Consider the following 19,605-nt stretch of genomic DNA (forward strand, 5'->3'; position numbering starts at 1 on the left):
CAAAAGGCTGGATTAGTGTTTACAAGAAGTGGTTTCATGATGGGTTGAGGCTGCCTGTCCCTCGCCTCGTGTGGGAGGTATTGAACCACTTTATGATTGCCCCATCTCAGCTTATGTCAAATGCTTGGAGATTGTTGATGGCCTTGGAAGACCTCTGTATTCGAAACCAAGTGAGGTTCGGGCTGCACGAACTGCTATATTCGTATTTCTTGAAGGAGAATGACAAGGAAAAGGGTCGGTATCTATTGAACTTGAGGCATGATCGGTCTCACTTGATTATCGACCTGCGATCTAGTGATAAGAACTGGAAGGACCGATACTTCTACCTGAGGGGTCAGGCTGTTTTTGGAGAGAGGGGTCAGGGCGAGATTCCGATCGGCTGGCGAGCTACTGGTGAGAACTTACTTGATTCTTTTGTACTTTTGATTACTAAATCTTGATTGTGTTTTTTGTTTGCAGAGCTTGAGTTCAATCGGGCTGGGCAGAGCGGAGACGGCTTGGACGTAGCGACCTAAAGAGTGTTAGCCATCCCATTAGAGTAAAGGGATTGACGAGTAGTGCTAGCAGAGTCCAACCTGAGGACCAGCATTCTTTGGGCCGGAGTAGAGGCGATACATAGAGGTACTCCCCTCCCCTCTCTGAAGCAGGCTTGGGATGTGCTTCTGAGTCGATACTGCAACCATATCATTTTTGGTGAGTCTGGGCTGAACCCACTAACTGTTGGAGAGTTTGCACTTGTAGAGTCGCTAATGAAGAAGTTGACCGTCCCAAGCGCGAGCGAATCTATCGCCCGACGCCGCAAAAAGAGGAGGAGGGAGTCTTTAGCCAGGGAGGACAAGAGTACCGATGATGTGCTAGTGACACCGCCGAGTCAACAGCCTATAGCTAGAGCCGTGTCGTCCCAGACCGCGGTTATGGATGAAGAGGCCGGGACGATTACCATCACGATTCCGGCTAATGCGTCGACTTACTCTGATGCGACTACCATGAGTAAGCTAGCCGACTCATTTTTGCCCCTGGCAGACGAGGCGCGTCTTAACCAGATAGGTGCAGTTGCTGCGGCTGATTGGGGGGTAGCCCACGCCATTCAGGTATGACAGTTATATTTGATGATTTTGTTTCTGAATCTCGTTCTGATGGCAATATTTTGTTGCGTAGGTACTCACTAGCAGTCTTTATCTGAGGAAGTCTGTCATGGCACAGGAGAAACGGATACAGGATATATCCAAGGCCAACACCAGTCTGCGTCAAAAGGAAGCGGCGGCTCGAAAGGCCGAGCAAGAGTTTCTACAGCATTTGCGGGATAGCAAGTGTGAGTTGGAACAGTTGAGGCGTGAGTTGGCCGACAAGACTGCAGAGGTTGAGTCTCTAAGGGAGCAGTGTATTTCTATTGCCGATGATGCTATCATCAAGGCCCACAGTGAACTCATGCTTGAGTTCAAGGAAGGGAAGACTTCTCACCAGGATCCGAACGAAGACATCCAGCTCATGTGGGAGTTACCGGAAGAGGGAGCCGGTCATCTGGGTATGCAGGACGAGGAGCAGATGCCTGACCTTGCTAGTTAGCCAGGGCCGTCGGATGTTGGGGATGCGAGCGACCGGGCTACTAGGATGGATGCTAGTGGTGCAGACATTGTGACTTAGTTGGAGATAGAGGAGGCGGCTCGTGCTGGGGATAGTTAGCTTAGTATTTTCCTATATTTTGGGGCCTGCGATGCCCTTTTTCTTGGCGTATGTCGTTCGTTTGTATTTTGAACTGAGCCCTTTGAGGCCATATGTTATTGTACTCGGTTGCTCTAACTTCTGATGCTTCCTTTATGGATGAATGAGTTCATTATTTCTTTTTTTGTAGATGCACTAGGTTGTGTTTGTTACTTCAGTGTAAACCAGTGGCTAAGGCATGTGAGCCTTATATTGGGCTAGTTTGGTTTTTTGCGTATTGCTGGTGTAAGAACCGTTCATTCGGTCTGGCCGACCGAGTATGAAGTCTCTTGGATTGGGTGAAGTCAACCCGGAGGTGCGAGTTCTTGGGTTGATCGGGTCTGACTCGAAGGTGCGAGTTGTAGGTCGGGCTGAGCTGATTTGATGGTGTCTCTTCATGGATCGGGCAGGGCCGATTTGATGGTGTGATAACGTAGATCGAGCAGGGTCGATCCGAGGGAGTGATTCAGTGGATTGAGCAGAGTCAATCCGAAGGTGTAATTCCATGAATCAAGCAGGGTCGATCCAAAGGTGCGATTCCGTGGATCGAGCAGGGTCGATCCAAAGGTATTTTTGTGAACCGAATGGGGTCGATTCTAAGGTGTTGAACCGAGCTGGGTCGATTCGAAGGTGTATTCGTGAACCGAGCGGGGTCAATTCGAAGGTGTTTTCATGATCCGAGCTTGGTTGATTCGAAGGTGCGAAATCGTGGATCGGACAAGGCCGATTTGAAGGTGTAAACAACAATCGATCGACGAGAGTCGATTTGGAGATGCAATTTCGTGGACCGGGCATGGCCGATCTAAAGGTGTTAAAAATAATTGATCGACTTCAGTCGATTTGAAGCTGCATTTTCGTGGGTTAGGCATGGCCGATCTGATGGTGTTTAACAATAATTGATCGACCGTAGTCGATTTAGAGATGAAAGATTTTCTGAATAATACTTCATTAATATTTGGCCATGAGGCCAATTGTCTAAGAGGAGGTGGATAGGCTCACTCATCCCTTTTAAAATAACAAAAAGGAAAACAGAAAAAAGATAAGTTCACCTAGAGGTAGTAGCGTTTGCGGTGAACGACATTCCAACTGTTACTGATATCTTTGCCCTCGGGGGTCTGGAGTTTGTAAGCACCCTTCCCTACTTCTCTGGTTATCTTGTAGGGGCCTTCCTAGGTGGGGCCGAGTTTGCCAGAGTTGATCTCCTTGGTGTTTTGGAAGACCTTGTGGAGGACCCAGTCGCCTATCTTGAAAGTCCGAATCCTCACGTTGCGGTTGTAATGTCGGGCAGCCTGTTGCTGATAGACTACATTACGGATGCTCACCCGTTTGTGTAGCTTGTCGATGGTGTCCAGGTTTTGGCAAAGTTTCTGGTCGTTTGATTCCTCGTCCGCCTATTAGAGCTTGGTGGACGGGACTGATACTTCGGCTGGGATAACTGCTTCAGAACTGTATGTGAGGGAGAAGGGGGTCTCGCCCGTTGACGAGCAAGTCATTGTTCGGTATGACCAGAGGACTCCAGGTAGCTCATCTGCCCATGCACCCTTGGCTTTTTGTAACCGCTTCTTTAGTGTCTAAATGATGGTCTTGTTTGACGACTCAGCCTAACCATTAGACTTGGGATTGTGGGGGGTCAAGAAGCTCAATTTTATTCCCCACATGTCACAGAAATCTTTGAAGCCTGAACTAATGAACTGGGATCCATTATCGGTGACGATTTCCTTTGGTATACCGAACCTACAGATGACGTTCTTCCAGATGAAGGCTTTTACCTCTCGGTCTCTAACTTATGCGAAGGCTTCGGCTTCAATCCATTTGGTAAAGTAGTCTGTCACAGCTAACATGAAGACTTGCTGTCCGGGTACAGTCGGTAGTTTTCCCATGATGTCCATTCCCTACTTCATAAAGGGCTAGGGGGTGAGGATGGAATTGAGTCGCTCTGGTGGGAGGTGTGAGACATGAGCAAACCTCTGACAACTGTCATACTTCTTCACATAGGCGGCTGAATCGGTGCGCATGGTCGGCCAGTAATATCCAGCAGTGATTACTCGGTGTGCAAGGCTGCGTCCCCCAGCATGGTTTCCACATTTGCCTTCATGTAACTCGGCAAGGACACGATGGGCCTCTTCTGGGCTTGTGCACTTGAGGTAGAGGCTCGAGCATGATTTTCTAAGGAGTTGGCCTTGATGTGTGGTGAATCTGGCCGCTCTTGTTTTTAGTCGTCGTGCCTCATTCTTGTCAGCCGGGAGTTCGTCATGCTCCAAGTATCTCACTATCGGAGTCATCTAGCAGTCGGCTAGTTCAACTCCCATGGCTTCCTCAGGCGGCTTGTTTGGTTGTTGTCCCTCCTAGTTGGCAGGCCACTGTATGAATAATAGAGGGATGGATGACTGGGAAGAGCATTTGAGGGCTGAGCCGAGACTGGCAAGAGCATCAGCGTGGGAGTTCTCCGCTCTCGGGATTTGGACGATAGAGAACTCATCGAATTGGGCCTGCATCTCCTTGACCATGCTCAAGTAGGATGTCATCTTCGAGTCGCGTGCTTGATATGTGCCTTGCAGTTGATTGACCACGAGCTGGGAATCAGACTTTACCTCTAGTTTCTTTACTCTAATTTCTTTGGCTAAGGAAAGTCCAGCTATGAGGGCCTCATATTCGACTTCGTTGTTCATGCGCTTGAACCCACACTGTATTGCCCGTTGGATGATGTCTCCTTCAGGCGCAATCAGTACTACTCCAAGTCCGCTTCCATTTACGTTACTTGAGCCGTCCACTAAGAGGGTCCACTTGGAGGGTGATCCGCTGTTCATGTATAATAACTCACTTTCTGCTTGGGTGGTGGTATTCGGGGTGAAGTCAGCAATGAAATCGGCCAAGGCTTGGGATTTGACAACGGTGCGAGGCTGATATGATATGTCAAACTCACTGAGCTCTACTGTCCATTGCAGGAGTCGACTTGATAGTTCTGGTTTGTGCAGTATCTTCTTGAGTGTGAAGGAGGTGAGTACAACTATTGAATGGCACTGAATGTACGGCCTGAGCTTCCTGGATGCATGGACGAGGGCGAGGGCTAATTTTTCCAGCTGACTGTATCGCGTTTTCGCGTCAAAGAGCGACTTACTCACATAGTAAACCGGCAACTGCTTCTCCCCGTCCACAGGTTTAGATAGGAGCGGAGGGGAGATAAGGTACCTTTTTAGCTGTTGCAAGGCTTCTTCGTAGAGGGCGGTCGACTCAAACTTCTTGGACTTCTTGAGGGCATGGAAGAAGAGATGGCACTTGTTTGCCGACCTAGAGATGAAGTAGCTCAAGGTGGCCACGCGTCCTGCGAGGCGTTGGATGTCTTTCACGTAAGTTGGAGACGATATATCAAGGATTGCTCTGATTTAGTCGGGGTTGGCTTGCATCCCTCTCTGAGTCACCATGTAGCCCAAGGACTTTCCTGACGAGACCCCGAATGAGCACTGGCTGGATTTAGCTTCATGTTGTACTTCTTGAGGACAGCAAAGGCCTGGCTGAGGTGGTCGAGGTGCTGTTCAGCTATCAGTGACTTGACCAGCATGTCATCGATGTATACCTCCATGGTGTCCCTTAGGTATTCGACGAACATTTTGTTGACTAGCCGCTGGTAGGTGACTCCGGCGTTCTTCAGACCGAATGGCATCACCTTATAGCAATAGGTTCCCCTCTCCATGATGAAGGCTGTCTTCTCTTGGTCGTCCGGGTGTATCAAGATCTGGTTGTACCCTAAGAAAGCATCCATGAAACTAAGGAGCTCATGACCTACTGTTGCATCGACCATCATATCGATGTGAGGAAGCGGGAAGGAATCTTTGGGATAGGCTTTGTTCAAGTCCATAAAGTCGATGCACACTCTTCATTTCCCGTTCTTTTTCTTTACAACCATGACATTCGCTAGCCATTCAGGGTAGTGGACTTCTTTGATCATACCATTGCTCAATAGCTTCTCGACCTCTTTGTTGACAATTCGGTTATGCTCTAGTGAGAATTTCCTTCTCTTCTGTTTCACTGGTGGGTGATCTAGGTCTACCTTGAGCTGGTGGACCATTGCTTCCGAACTGATTTCGATCATGTCGGCGTGCGACCAGGCGAAACAATCTTGGTTCTGTTTGAGGAACTCTATCAGCTTTTCTCCGGTCTCGGGCTTAAGGCGGGACCCTATATGTGTCTTTCTGTCGGGATCATCCGAATGTATCTGCACTTCATCCAACTCTTTTATAGATGGTTGATCTGGCTCGGTCGATGGGGTTGGATGAATTTGTAATTGCTACGAAGAATTACCCTTGCCTTTGAAGGAATTCTTGTAGCAATCTCTGAAAGTTTTGAGGTCACCCTTGATCTCTCGTACCCCCCATTTGGTTGGAAACCTGATCGTCTGGTGGAAGGTAGATGGGATTGCTCACATGTCGTGGATCCAAGGTTGGCCCAAGATGATGTTATATGGCGAGGGGCAGTCGATTACCAGAAAGATGGTCTGTTTGTTCACTCCTCCGACGTAGATAGGGAGGATGATCTCCCCGATAGTGTACTTCTGCTCAGAGCTGAAACCAACTAGCAACGTCGATCGCCTGTTGCCTTCACTGTTTCAAGGAATAAGATGTTTGCTAAGGAGCCTCCATCTACGAATACTCTTTTCACTAGGATGTTGGTGACCTCCAGGGAGATGACTAGGGCATCGTGATGAGGAGCGGCTAGGGTGACCGACTCGTCATCTTCAAATTGAATTACCTGATGAGTGTGCGACCGTGAGGCCAGATGGATGGACTGGACTTCATGGTGGTGGTTGGCTCTGGCATATCGCTTGGCTGATGAGTAACTTACCCCACTGATCTCTGATCCTCCAGAGATGAGAGAACAGAAACCTTTCGGTGTAGGTTCTCGCGGAGGTGGTGATGGTTCTTTTGAACTCTTATGGCTGATGGTGTTCTTCCCCTTATTAGTTAGCAGATCCCGAAGGTGTCCCCTCTTCAGAAGTGCAGCGACCTCTAGTCGTAAAGCGATACAGTCTACGGTGTTGTGCCCATGATCGTCGTGGAACTCACACCATTTGGTCTTGTCTCTCCTTGCCTCGGGATTGAGCTTGCATGGCCACTTAACGGTGGATGCCATTCCTTTCATAATCATGACCACCTGAGTTGGCTCGACATTAAGGTTGTACTCCGATATTTTGCACCGGTTCGATCCGAACTGTCTACTCTCGGTTCTTATTAGTTGATGATCATACGGTTTTCTAACTCTGCTCGAATTACGTGCTGGGGGTTGGTAGCGGTGCTCCGCTGGCCTGTGCTCTGGTTTCCTATCATTCCACCTTGAATTGTATCTGGAGTGAATCGTCTGGTTTATCTCATCCTCCTCCCATCTTATTTGGATCACTGCCTGGGCTAGGGCGTCTTCCATTATTGTGCATCCCAACTTTGTAAGTTCTTTGTATAGCTCTCCGTCCGGGAGGAGACCCTTTTTGAAGGCATCTATGGCTGTCTTAGGGTTGCATGCAAGGATGGAAATCTTCTCTTTGTTAAACCTGCTGACATACTCTCTCAATGGCTCGTCCCTTCTCTGGTATACTCTGTACAAGTCGGCTGACAGCTTCTCGACTTTCTTGCTACTGGCGAACTGTTCCACAAACGTGTCGGTGAGTTGAGCAAACGAATTGATGGATCCGTTCGGGAGGTTGGTGTACCATTGTAGTGCTAGGCCGGATAAGCTCGAACCGAAACTTTTGCACATGTAGGCTTCCCTAAGCGGTCGGGGTATTGAGAGGGTGAGCATCCGCTGCTTGTACGAGGCTATGTGATCGTCCGGATCGGTTGTGCCGTCGTACATTTTCATGTTGGGGATAGTAAACTTTTGAGGCATGTCGGCTACGACGATCTCGTCCATGAAGGGTGATTCCGCGTAACAATGGGGCCTGCTCTTCTTGGTTGGGACCGGCATTCCTGGAATGTGTCGCATCACTGCTTCCACATCGGCCAATCTCTTGCCTAGTACCTGTTCCATAGGAGAAGGGGACGCCACTAGGTCATCCCGCATGACTAGGTCGGCCTTTACATTTAACTTTGGTACATTCCGTTGGGTTACCCCTCTTGGGGTAGTCTGACGAGTCCCTTCGTGCGTTCCCTGATAGCATAGATCTTCGGTCATTCCTTCCGATTGGATGACTCCCATGGTAACTGTTCTGGTGTTTCGTCCTATATGGATAGTCAAGGGAGTCCTCTGATAGTCATTCGGTTGGTCAGGATAGATGGGCTCGAGTGCTGTTGGTTTAGTTTGGCAGTTCATCCTGCGAGGATGAGCCGAGCCGAGTGGAGTATGTGTTGGGATGGTTAGATTGAGCTGGTCTCATGGATGAGGGCTTTCTGCCACCGGATCGTCTTGATCTTGATGCTGGGATGAATCGGTTGATTGATGTTCTACAGGCATATCTTTATCTCCATGAATTAGGACAGAATTGTCGACCGTAGACGGATTTAAGGGACGCGGCCTTTTGCCAGAGGCTGAAGGTCGGGGCTTCGACGTAAGGAGAGATTGCATGGACGGAACAGGGGTGCGGAATCGATTGAAGGGTGCTTGGCCGGGCAGGAACTCTAGGTCATAGAATCGACTCACCTTCTCCTTGAGGGATTGGTTTTCTGACCTAATGGACGCATTTTCCATCCGGATCGCATTGTTCTCAGCTTCCAATGCAGCCACCTTGTCTAAGTTATGTTGCATGAGAGCGGTTAGAGCTTCTAGTTTAGCCTCGAGGCCGGGATTAGCGTTATCGGAGTTGTCAGCCATGGAAAGTTCCTCTACGCAGCAGGGTTCGTCGAGCCAAATGATTGCTAGAGGCCCCACGGTGGGCACCAAACTATAGACGTAAAAATCTACCTGTAAGGAAGGAGGGTTTGATCCCGTGAGGTTGAGGCCACTAGCGATCCGCTGCACCTGCACACGTAGAAAAACAAACGTGTGAAGCGAACGAGAAACACTGGAGTGGTGTTTGCCATAAGCACTCCGACGCTCAAGTCAGCAAGGCTGAAAGAAGCTTGTATAGTGAGGGCTAGGGAATAGAGAGGTTACCGGAAGTCTAGTCGGAAACTGTGATTACGGCGGTGATGTAAAGCTCTCAAGTAGGAGCTTCGGGTGTGAAGGTGTAATGTAGTGTGTCCTTTGTGAGAGGGCTGGCCTCTGTTTATATAGTGACTGTCTGGTCTCCCAATCATGGTGGGAGTAGGAGTCCTAATGTGACTCTGATGCAAACCCTAGAAGAATTAGGGCCATGATAAACTGTCTTACCAGTGTCCGGATAGGAAGGTGACTCTGATCAGGAAGGTAACTTCGAGTAGGAAAGTGTTCTGAACAGGAAAATGACTTCGAGTTGGATATTGATCAGGAACAGGAATGTGATCAGTGGGCCGTGGGCTCGGAACTCGCCTATAGGCCTAGGAAGTGAACTGGAACTGGGAGGCCCGTGCCCAGATGGTTTGGGCAGGCCATACCTCGTATCGAATGGGACTAATCTGACTTGGGCCTCTTTGGGATTTAGGCCTGGTCTTCTCTTCACAAATGGTCCTGCTTTCCTATTTGGGCCGAGGACGATTTATGGCTCTAACAATAATCAACAAGAATCAAAGGCTGTTGAGTGTTGATGTGTAAAGATAAACCAAGCACTTTTATTAAACAAACTCTATTACAGTGCCTCAACTCATTAACACACACGATAATGTGCTGACTACTACTAGTTTATTCACCCTTTAATGTTCTCCAGGGCGGTAAACTTTAGTTCTTCAACTAACTTCATGCACTTCTTCATCTACCACTCATCGCCTTCAACCTAAAACGACTCGTATGGTGAACTGAACTGACAGCCCTGCATGGGCTNATAATCAACAAGAATCAAAGGCTGTTGAGTGTCGATGTAAAGATAAACCGAGCACTTTTATTAAACAAACTCCATTACAGTGCCTCAACTCATTAACACACACGATAATGTGCTGACTACTACTAGTTTATTCACCCTTTAATGTTCTCCAGGGCGGTAAACTTTAGTTCTTCAACTAACTTCATGCACTTCTTCATCTACCACTCATCGCCTTCAACCTAAAACGACTCGTATGGTGAACTGAACTGACAGCCCTGCATGGGCTGAATGTTGCACATGCGAGGTAGCTCACAAGCTGTCTCATACAGTTCCCGAATCTTCTCACCCCTGAACTGTCCCTGTTGCTGCTGGTGCTTAACCATCTGCTCTAGTCCCTGGCAGCGGCACCGTCTGTCTACTTCCTGCAACTCCTGGCAGCATTGTTTGAAGCATTGTTCTCTCTGGTTAACGTCATTGCTGAGCCAGCGTCCTCCTTGGCTCCCCTTGATCTCCTTTTGCACGTACATTTGGCAGTGCCTAAATCGTTGCTGCTGCTCGAACTGCTTTTGGCAACTCTGCCCACGGCTAGAGTTTTCTTCTTCAACCTCCACAGTGGTGCGGTAGATGGAAGCGTTGGCCACCAAGAGGAGGACTGCGAAGGCAGATAGGATGAGCACAAGCTTTGCCATTGCTGTTAGGGATTGGAGAGTTGGTTTATACTAATTTGTTTTTGAATGGTGAGAAATGGAGTAGCAAAGAGCCAAAGAGGGAGATTTATAGGGGATTTTGGGGTTTGCATGGCTTATACGTGTAAGAATTTGGTGACTGTGAGTAGCGAATGGAGATCACACGTAGAATTTTACATGCAATTTGTTGGCACAAGGGCTTTTGTATCTGTTTGTATTATGAAGATGCTTTAAGCCTTGAGATTTGGCTATGGAATTTGATTTAAAAACTTACTAGCTTTGTTGTTTAATTATATAAGGATGTGTTATTTGGCAAAGTTAATTGTAATACATATTAGTATTCCATAGTTTTTATTTCAAGAGTGTTCTTGATATATTCTATAACAAATTAACAGTACAAACACTGTAATGATACACTTTACCTGCTTAAAACTAGATTTCATTGAAGTCCGATGCTATGAGTTAATGTCGATTGACCACAAGATAGATTCATTTGTAAATAATTTCAAAAGGATAGCTGAGAGAGCAAACAAAATCAGTTTATTCCAATATGTGCATCACCGGCAAGCACCACCTATCACTCGGTGGCGTCCAGGCAGCAATTCGACAAGGCAACTAACTAACCTAATTAACTGCACTTCGAAGATGAGCCAAAAATCAATTTGACAACCAAACAAAAACCTAATTTTTAGTTTGTGGCCAATTTTGCATGGCAGTGATCCACCTGTAAGTATAAATTCAACAACCGAACCATGCAGAGCCACCGCATCGAAGCCTAATCATCTCATCTTCCACGTACCTAAGCATACATGCGAAACCTTACAAAACCTTATGTGTCTCTGTGTTCAATTAATTATTAATTTTGTCCCTGAAGTCCAATTCTGATATTATATTCACAAGATTTAATGATCCTCTCTAAATGTCGATTCTCTATGCATATTATTACTATGGTGTCAGCATTCACATAGCTGTTTTTAATATCCATATATTCCCTGACAGCATATAATATGCGGCGACCACACCAATCAAACAGCAACCTTTTGTGACTGCTGTTTTCCTTTTAATATCTTTGTCATTAAGGAGATTAATTAATGATGCCTCTGAATGGATCATAAATATAAAGCTTAAACCATATTACATAAGTATGGAAAAACTAATAAGAAACACAAGCGGATAACAACAAACTAATAAGGAGATTAATAAGTTTATTTTTGTATCTCGTAGATTTAATAACAGCAAAATAAAGCTCTTGATATGAAGAGCGGAGTTCAATGAATGTGATATTTGAGTATCTTATTTTAATTTGAATTGGCATTAGAAGATGGAGCAAGAGAAGGGTGTCGAGTCTTGATATAATTAAAGATAAATCAGCACTCTTATTAATTAAAAAAACTCGATCGATTACATTGCCTCTACGCATTAACACACACGATAATGTGCTGATTCTAGTACTACTGCTTATTCACCCTTAATCTCCAGCTAAAATGCCAGAGCATGCAAGGAACTTTATTTCTTCTACTACTACACTTGATGCACATCTTCATGGACGTGAATCTAGTAGGGTGAACTGAGCTGACATCCCTGGCTGGGTGAAATGTTGCACAAGCGAGGCAATTCACTGGCTGTTTCATAAAATTCCTCAACCTCCTCACCCCTGAGCTGTCTCTGTTGCTGCTGGTGTCTCACCATTTGCTCTAGGTTCTGGCAGCGGCACCTTCTGTCTACTTCCTGCAACTCCTGGCAGCATTGTTTGAAGCATTGTTGTCTCTGGTTAACGTCAGAACTGAGCCGGCGTCCCCCCTGGATCTCCTGTTGCACGTACCTTTGACAGTTCCTGAATCGCTGCTGCCGTTCGAACTGCTCTTGGCAACTCTGCCCACGGCTTGATTCTTCTTCAAACTCCACAGTGGTGCGGTAGATGGAGGCGTTGGCCACCAGGAGGAGGACTGCGAAGGCAGATAGGAGAATCACGAGCTTTGCCATTGCTGATAGGGATTGGAGAGTAGTATTATATTAATTTGTGTTTGAATTAATGGTGAGAATTGGAGTTGTGAGGAGGGAAATTTATAAGAAATTTTGGGCTTTGCATGGCTTATACGTGTAAGATTAAATGGTCAGGGTAAGAATTTGGTGGTTGTGAATGAAGGTCACACGTAGAAGTTTAAATGCAATTTGCTGGCACAAATGGTTTTGTTTTATTATGAAGATGCTTTACGCCTTGGGATATGGTTATGGAAATTGATTTGAAAAATTACAAGCCAGTTGTTTAATTAATTATTATGAGCCTATGAGGTGTTAGTTAATTTTCATAAGTAAGCTTTCACTATAAAAAAGAAAAAGAATGTATAAAAGACTTATGAGAGCCAGTCAACCTACCTCAAGACAATCCCTTAGGTTAAGACAAAAAAAAAAAAAAAATAGTCTATACAAAATTATGAATATATATATATATAAACTCTTCCTACCCCAGAACAGGCGCCTTGGGTTAGGAACAAAACCAAAGGAAGAGAGCACCCACTTTCTACCAACTTCCACCCTCCCCAAAGGATGGAAACCTCCCGTAGGGCCTGCCTTGGCCAGCACAACTCTTTAGAGCTAAACACCCCTACTCTCATAGCCTTTCGTGTGCTCGACAAAAAGCCTCGATAACAAGTTTGTTCTAAGACCTCACCACCACCAAGACCACAAAACCCAGAGTGATAACCCGTCATAAATAGACATCGATAACCTCCAAATTTGCACAAGCCTTCTATTTCCTGTGGTCCTCTTCATTTCCCTAAGTTCCATGGCCCTATCCTCACCACTAATCTAATGATATTGTGGATGGTTAGTGCATCTTTACACTCCCCTCCAAACACCTTATTGTTTCTCTCCCTCCAAATCCAATAGATAGTGGCATTAAGGCACAATTTTGCCAAAAAAATACTTGAGCTTATTTCTCTTCCAATTTAAGGATAAGTCATAAATATAATCATTCAATGATTCTGCCCTATAGCCCATAGAGCTAATGGCAAGGATTCGGCTCCAAATAGACTTAGAGAAAGTGCAAGATAAAAAGAGCCGAATTACAAAAACAATAACATGAGTTTTGAAAAATTACAAAAACAGCATTTTCATTTTTTCTGTTTCAGCATGTATCATAGAATCACGGATTTTGGTTTAGTATCATTTTATGATGTTAATTTTATAATTGATAATTCTTTGAAGGGTAAGATTTATCAAGTCTCCTTAGCTAGATGTTATATTTTTTTAGTAAATCTTTCATATTTTGTGGTGGGTACAACTAACTACAAGCGAATATATGTCACACGTAATGATATGACACTATATCGTTGGCCGAATGTACATATTACAGGAGTATTTTGATTTTGTTCTATAATTTTTTCCTTTTCTTGAATCTCATTCCCTTGTTCCGCCCGAGGCTTATAAAAGAATGATAAAGAGATGTTATAATTGGAAAATTTATATAATTACAATATTACATATTAGTATTCCAAAATTTTTATTTCAAAGTGCTATACTACGTGTGGATTAAGTTCTTACCGATCGGCAGTGTCCTTCATATATCTTTTATATGCATATAAACTTTTCTCTTTTTGGAGATTAAGATTGTTTCTTAATCGGATTTTTTCCCTTCATCAATAAGGTTTTGATATTAAATACATTCCAATAAAAATAAACACATAATTTTAGGACAATACTTATAAAACCTCTAGATCAATTTTTTTATAAGACCTGTAAATTATATTGCATCTTAATTAGTTATTTTTCCTTTAAAATGTTTCATCCCTTTCATTGTTGTCACAAGATCATCTTCTGATTGAGGTGGAATAAATAAAATTTTGACTAATACTGCTGTATGATACACTTTACCTGCTTATAAACATATTAGCTGGGATTAGTCTGATGCGATATCTGATATTGTTATATCATAATTTTAAAATTTGAAGGACTCTTTTCTCTCTGAGTTAAGGCCGATCGATCACGAGAGTTCCTCTGTAAATAATTCCAAAAGGATCCCGAAGAGCCAAAAAATCAGTTTATGGCTATTGCATCACCGGCCCACCGCCTAACACTTGGTGCGTGCATGCAGCAATTCGACACCGCAACCCACCTGGTTAACTGCATTTCGAAGATGACACACAAAAGCTATTGGACAACCAAACAAAGACCTAATTTTTGTTTGTTGCTGCCTTTGCACGACATTTCCACCTGTAAGTACAAAGCCGACCACCGAACCATGCAGAGCCACCCCAGCAAAACCTAACCATGTCGTCTTCACGTGGCTAGCTTACATGCGAAACCTTATGAAGCCTCATGTGCATTTGTGTTTAATAATTATTCATGTGTGTTTTGAAAAATCATAAGAGGCCACGCTTTCCTAGTTTTATTCAACCAAATCGCTTTTGCAATCTGATTGATAATATATATATTCGAATAAAAAGAACCTATAGAAATTTACAAGTGAAATAATTTTGCCTGAAGCCCAATTGTGATATTGTATTCACAAGATTTGATGCTTGATTTTGACACTAATTAATCGCACGTGAAAAATACTGAACGGACCAAAAAATACACGTTTATATGAGTTATATGGTTAATAACAGATGAAGACAATATTTAAAGTGGTTTGGATGCTTAAATAAGCGAATTCTACGTCCACTGATATTGTATATATTACAGTATCAACTAATCGCATGTAGAAATACTGAACTGACTTAGCGAGTTGATTATAGTGTTGAGAGTATAAGTGAAGAGAGAGAGAGAGAGAGAGAGAGAGAATCGATTATGAGTGAAATTAGCCAATCCCACAAATGGGAGATGAGTCCCCTATTTATAGTGGGATGAATTAAGGTAATGATTATTGAATCTGAGAGTGGGTCAGATTGCTATAGAAATCCTTCTTTATGTCCCGTTGCTCACATATTGAGTGATTTCCTCGACTTGTGTAGGGTTTAGACACATGGAACGATTCAAGCTTTTCGCCATTCTGACGCATACCCACTATGCTGGCAGGAGCATGCTGCTCACGTCATCATGCGACGTGGCTGCATCTGAACGGTTACAGAACGTACCTAACCTCTAACCGCCTATGCTGACAAGGCTTGACGTGAGTCCTACTTTTCAGGCATAACAAAATATAATGATCTTTAGTGTAGATTCTGTATGTATATTATTAATTTCTAGCATTCAATAGCGGTTTTTATATCCATATATTCCCTGACAGCATAAATGCAGCGACCCGACCACTCTAACACATCTTCCCATTCAAACAGCTACCTTTTGTGACTGCTGTTCCTTTAATATCTTTTTCGTTAAGGAGATATTATAATGATGCATCTTAAATTCTGTATGGATCATAAATATGAAGCTAGAATCATATTAGGAAAGTAGGGTAAAATTAATAAGAAACACGGGAACAGCCTCTTGATATATAAGAAGATAAGCTAGCACTTTTATTGGAAAAGCAAAAGAACAAAATTTCGGATTACATTTTCCTCAAGTCTAGCCACACACTAACAACGACACACACGATGATGCTTGATATTAGTATACAACCTATTCACCTCTAATCTCCAGCTAAAAAGCTAAAGCAGTGAACTATTTATTTCTACTACTAGCAACACTATCACGATGTACATCTCCATATGCTGGCGATGATGATGATGATCTAATAAGACCAGTATGGTAACTGAACTGACACCCCTGACTGGGTGAAATGTTGCACATGCGAGGCAATTCACTGGCTGTCTCATAAAGTTCCTGAAGCTTCTCACCTCTGAACTGCCCCTGTTGCTGCTGGCGCTTCACCATTTGCTCTAGGTTCTGGCACCGGCACTTTTGTCTACTTCCTGCAACTCTGGCAGCATTGTTTGAAGCATTGTTGTCGCTGGTTGATGCGTGCGGTGAGCGAGTGTCCGTCTTGGCTCTTCTGGACCTCCTGTTGCACGTACATTTGGCAGTGCTTGAATTTTTGCTGCTCCTCGAACTGCTTTGGCAACTCTGCCCACTGCTCAATTTTCTCCTTCAACTTCCACAGTAGCGCGGTAGATGGAGGCATTGGCCGCCAGGATGAGGAATGCGAAGGCAAAGGAGGAGTACGAGCTTTGCCATTGCTGTCGGGGATATGTGTTGTATTTGTGTTTGAATGGTGAGAGTTGGAGTTGTGAAGATGGAGTATTTATAGGAGAGTTTGGTGTTTGCATGGCTTATACGTGTAAGATTAAGTGTTCAGAGCAAGTATTTGGTGGTTGTGGATGAAGGTCACACGTAATTTTCATGCGATTTGCTGGCACATAAGGGTTTTTTTTGTTTATGGAAGTGCTTTATGGCTGCTAGGGATTTGCTATGGAAATTGCTGGGAAAATATGCATCACCTGAAGTCTGCCATCAAATTGTTTGCATTGTATTCAATTACCAAACAGCCCGCAATTTCGGTTAGCTAGATGATGACTGAAGTTACCCTGTTGTGACATTGTGGCAACGAAGAAATGAGTTGAAACCCTGTGGTGACATTGTATTTCATTATCCAAACAGTCCTCAATATCATAAGATATACTTCTCCTATATTGTTGAAATTAGAGACTAATTCAGCAGGCAAAGTTGTACATAGACATCTTTCTATGCCCAATTATTTAAATCAAATTACAATATTATATTAAATAATCTATATATATAATATACATATAATTTGGATGATTTTAGTTAATAAAAAACTATAGTTTTTTTATTTAGAAATCTTCTACAAACTTATCATAATCTTTTTTTATAAGAAAGGCATTTTTGATTTCGTGAGAGTGAAATTGGAAGTCTAAGACTGGGCCGTATCAGGCCACTATTTGGGCTATGCAACAGTCCAATAGTTTTTAATTAGATGAGACGACGCCGTTTGATTGTAAAGCCTGATATTCTGTATTTTCCCTGGCAAAACTCTCTGACACGAAAAGGTACACTGTTTTCTTTAAGATATCTGTCAATCAACATTGAATTGACAATTATAGCCTTCTATCAATTACCCTTACTCACGCTCTCTCCTCTCGGCATAAAACACACTCGCTCTACACCTCCCACCTGACTATTTTCCACGTTTTAGTTAACGGTAGCGTAAACGGTTAAATAGTACTCTCGCGAGTATCCAACATGTGTTAGCTTACCTAACCTGCGAATTTCGTTTTCCTATAATTCCAATTCTAGATCACTTTCTTATATTTTTTCTCTGTCACCAAACACTAGCTTAGACTTTCCGGTTTAGGGTTCTTTTGATCTCATCGATCGACTCTCGCGAATCTCGAACCCTAATATTCGGATCGGTATCAACAAGCCTAATAGTTTCTGCTGCAAAGATCTCTTTTCGTTCTTTAATTTTTCTTTCGTGTGAAAATTTGGGGGTTTCTTGTTGAATGATTTATTTTTTATTTTTTTTATGTCGAAAATTAACAATATTTATGGTTTAATTATGGTTCGGGTTACTTTGATTCTTTAATTCTTTAGTTTGGTTTTATTGAGGCTTTAATTTTGTGTGTAATTGATGATTATGTAACAATTTCTGATGTGTTGACTTTGTTATATAGGTCTGAGTTCTGGTTGTTAGGCCCCTTTCATCAGCCAAGGTTCATGTCTGATCTCGATAACCAGATTCCTACTACCTTTGGTAGCTTCTTTATAGATTATATCACACTGGACGTCTTTAGTTGCAATTTTTAAACTGCTTCGTATTTGTACTTTGAAATTGTTGCTTTCTAGCATGAGAAGCACGCTTGTTTATAGCTGAGTCGAGATCATGGTGGATTATGAACTGCCCTACATAATATGAAATAGGATTATAGGAGAGGCTTGCATGGTAGGTTTTGGATTGTAGTATTATCTTAAATTAGGGTAGTGATAGCAAATTAAGTATCGCAAGAGTTCCGTATGCTTTCGTATGTGCCTACAAACATGAAACTCTGCGGTGCTGTATTTTTACTCAGTTACAATTCCAAGTTTATACGGTGAAAATTATGTGCTAAATTGTATTATGAATATTGGTCTTGGTTATCATTATTGTGTTGTGAGCTTGTTCTATACTAATTTTCATTTAACTCTTATACTATTACATCGTATGTGTCATCCTGCAAATTCGTAAATTTCTTTTTAATTCAATACCAAAGAGCTTCTTTACAATCCAATGTAGAATCTTAATTTAACAGCCTTGCCGTTTTTCTGTATAGAAACCTAGTTTTATAGTTGTAAAGATGTAAATTGCGAACGGCTTTTTTACTTGTAATTTTTGAGATATTTTCTGATGTCAACCCTCATCTTTTTTGTGAATAAATTTTCGTTATACTTGCACAACTTTAGGAGTCATAATCGATCTGGTTCAACAAATTTCACATCCTCATCATGGTTATTCTTTTTCAGTTACTTTCATTTTCTATTATTTACATCTTCCAAGCTTATTGCTCTATTGGAAAGCCTAACCATCTGTTTGTCTGGGTGATAGATCCGTTTGCTGATGCAAATGCTGAGGACTCGGGTGCTGGGACAAAGGAGTATGTGCATATTCGTATTCAGCAAAGGAATGGTAGGAAAAGCCTGACAACCTCCAAGGGTTGAAGAAAAATTCAGCTACAACAAGATCCTCAAGGACCTCAAGAAGGAGTTCTGCTGCAATGGTACAGTTGTCCAGGACCCTGAATTAGGACAGGTACATCTCTTTGATCGACCTAGCTTAATCAACTATTTATTTCATTTTTTTTGTTGGCTTATCAATTTGCTGTGCATGTACAGGTTATTCAACTCCAAGGTGACCAGCGGAAGAACTGTCCCCTCCTTGTTCAGGTACATTGATTTCTCCATCTTTTGATTTTCTTTCTTTCTTTGCCTGTTGCCTGAATTGTATTTTGATCTATATTTTTTCTTCTTCTTCAGGCTGGCATTGTGAAGAAGGACACATCAAAATGCATGGTTTTTAAGCCACAGCAACTGAACTGTCTGCACACTGCATGCTCCTAATGTCAGTGCAGAACATTCTATCAAAAAACTACTTATATGTTGGTGCAATTATATCATATGGTCATTTCCCAGTTCGTTTGATATGATGTATGCATTTCGTGGTACTGGTGTTTTCTAGTTAGTTTCTGGATTCTGTATTGTGGAATGATAATGGAATGCTATGTAGTTGCTTTCCCCTTCAACTAGTTATCGAAATTTAAACTGTACACCCCTAACCCCTTACACTCGATATGTGATTTTTTTGGAGAAGTGCTTGAAAACAATCAGGCCAAATTTTTTGCTTGTTTATGAAGCCGCTTCTGAAGGAACCTGTAGTTGCTGACTAATAAAAACATGCCAGTGATATCTGGCTACAAGGTTTCTACGGTT

General features: G+C 43.1%; 3 protein-coding genes and 2 pseudogenes across 3 annotated transcripts; 1 reads left to right on the forward strand and 4 right to left on the reverse strand.

Moving 5' to 3' along the window:
- Positions 1–6,270: 6,270 nt before the first annotated feature.
- On the reverse strand, positions 6,271–7,884 carry LOC116123383. Its single transcript, XM_031409157.1, has 2 exons — positions 7,285–7,884; positions 6,271–7,173 (listed from the first exon to the last, which is right to left on the reverse strand). The coding sequence occupies exons 1-2, from the start codon at positions 7,882–7,884 to the stop codon at positions 6,271–6,273; spliced, it is 1,503 nt and encodes a 500-aa protein (XP_031265017.1).
- Positions 7,885–9,798: 1,914 nt separating this feature from the next.
- Positions 9,799–10,248, reverse strand: LOC116123346 (2S albumin-like). The gene has a single exon (XM_031409134.1). It carries the CDS (start codon positions 10,246–10,248, stop codon positions 9,799–9,801), a length of 450 nt encoding a protein of 149 aa, XP_031264994.1.
- A 1,441-nt stretch (positions 10,249–11,689) lies between these two features.
- LOC116123342 (2S seed storage protein 5-like) lies at positions 11,690–12,232 on the reverse strand. The gene has a single exon (XM_031409131.1). It carries the CDS (start codon positions 12,226–12,228, stop codon positions 11,800–11,802), a length of 429 nt encoding a protein of 142 aa, XP_031264991.1. The 5' UTR covers positions 12,229–12,232; the 3' UTR covers positions 11,690–11,799.
- A 3,684-nt stretch (positions 12,233–15,916) lies between these two features.
- Positions 15,917–16,359, reverse strand: LOC116123347 (annotated as a pseudogene).
- Positions 16,360–17,410: 1,051 nt separating this feature from the next.
- Positions 17,411–19,236, forward strand: LOC116123384 (annotated as a pseudogene).
- The last annotated feature ends 369 nt before the right edge of the window (positions 19,237–19,605 follow it).

Source organism: Pistacia vera, unplaced genomic scaffold (genome assembly GCF_008641045.1).
Source record: "Pistacia vera cultivar Batoury unplaced genomic scaffold, PisVer_v2 Contig142, whole genome shotgun sequence".
Lineage (NCBI taxonomy): Eukaryota > Viridiplantae > Streptophyta > Magnoliopsida > Sapindales > Anacardiaceae > Pistacia > Pistacia vera.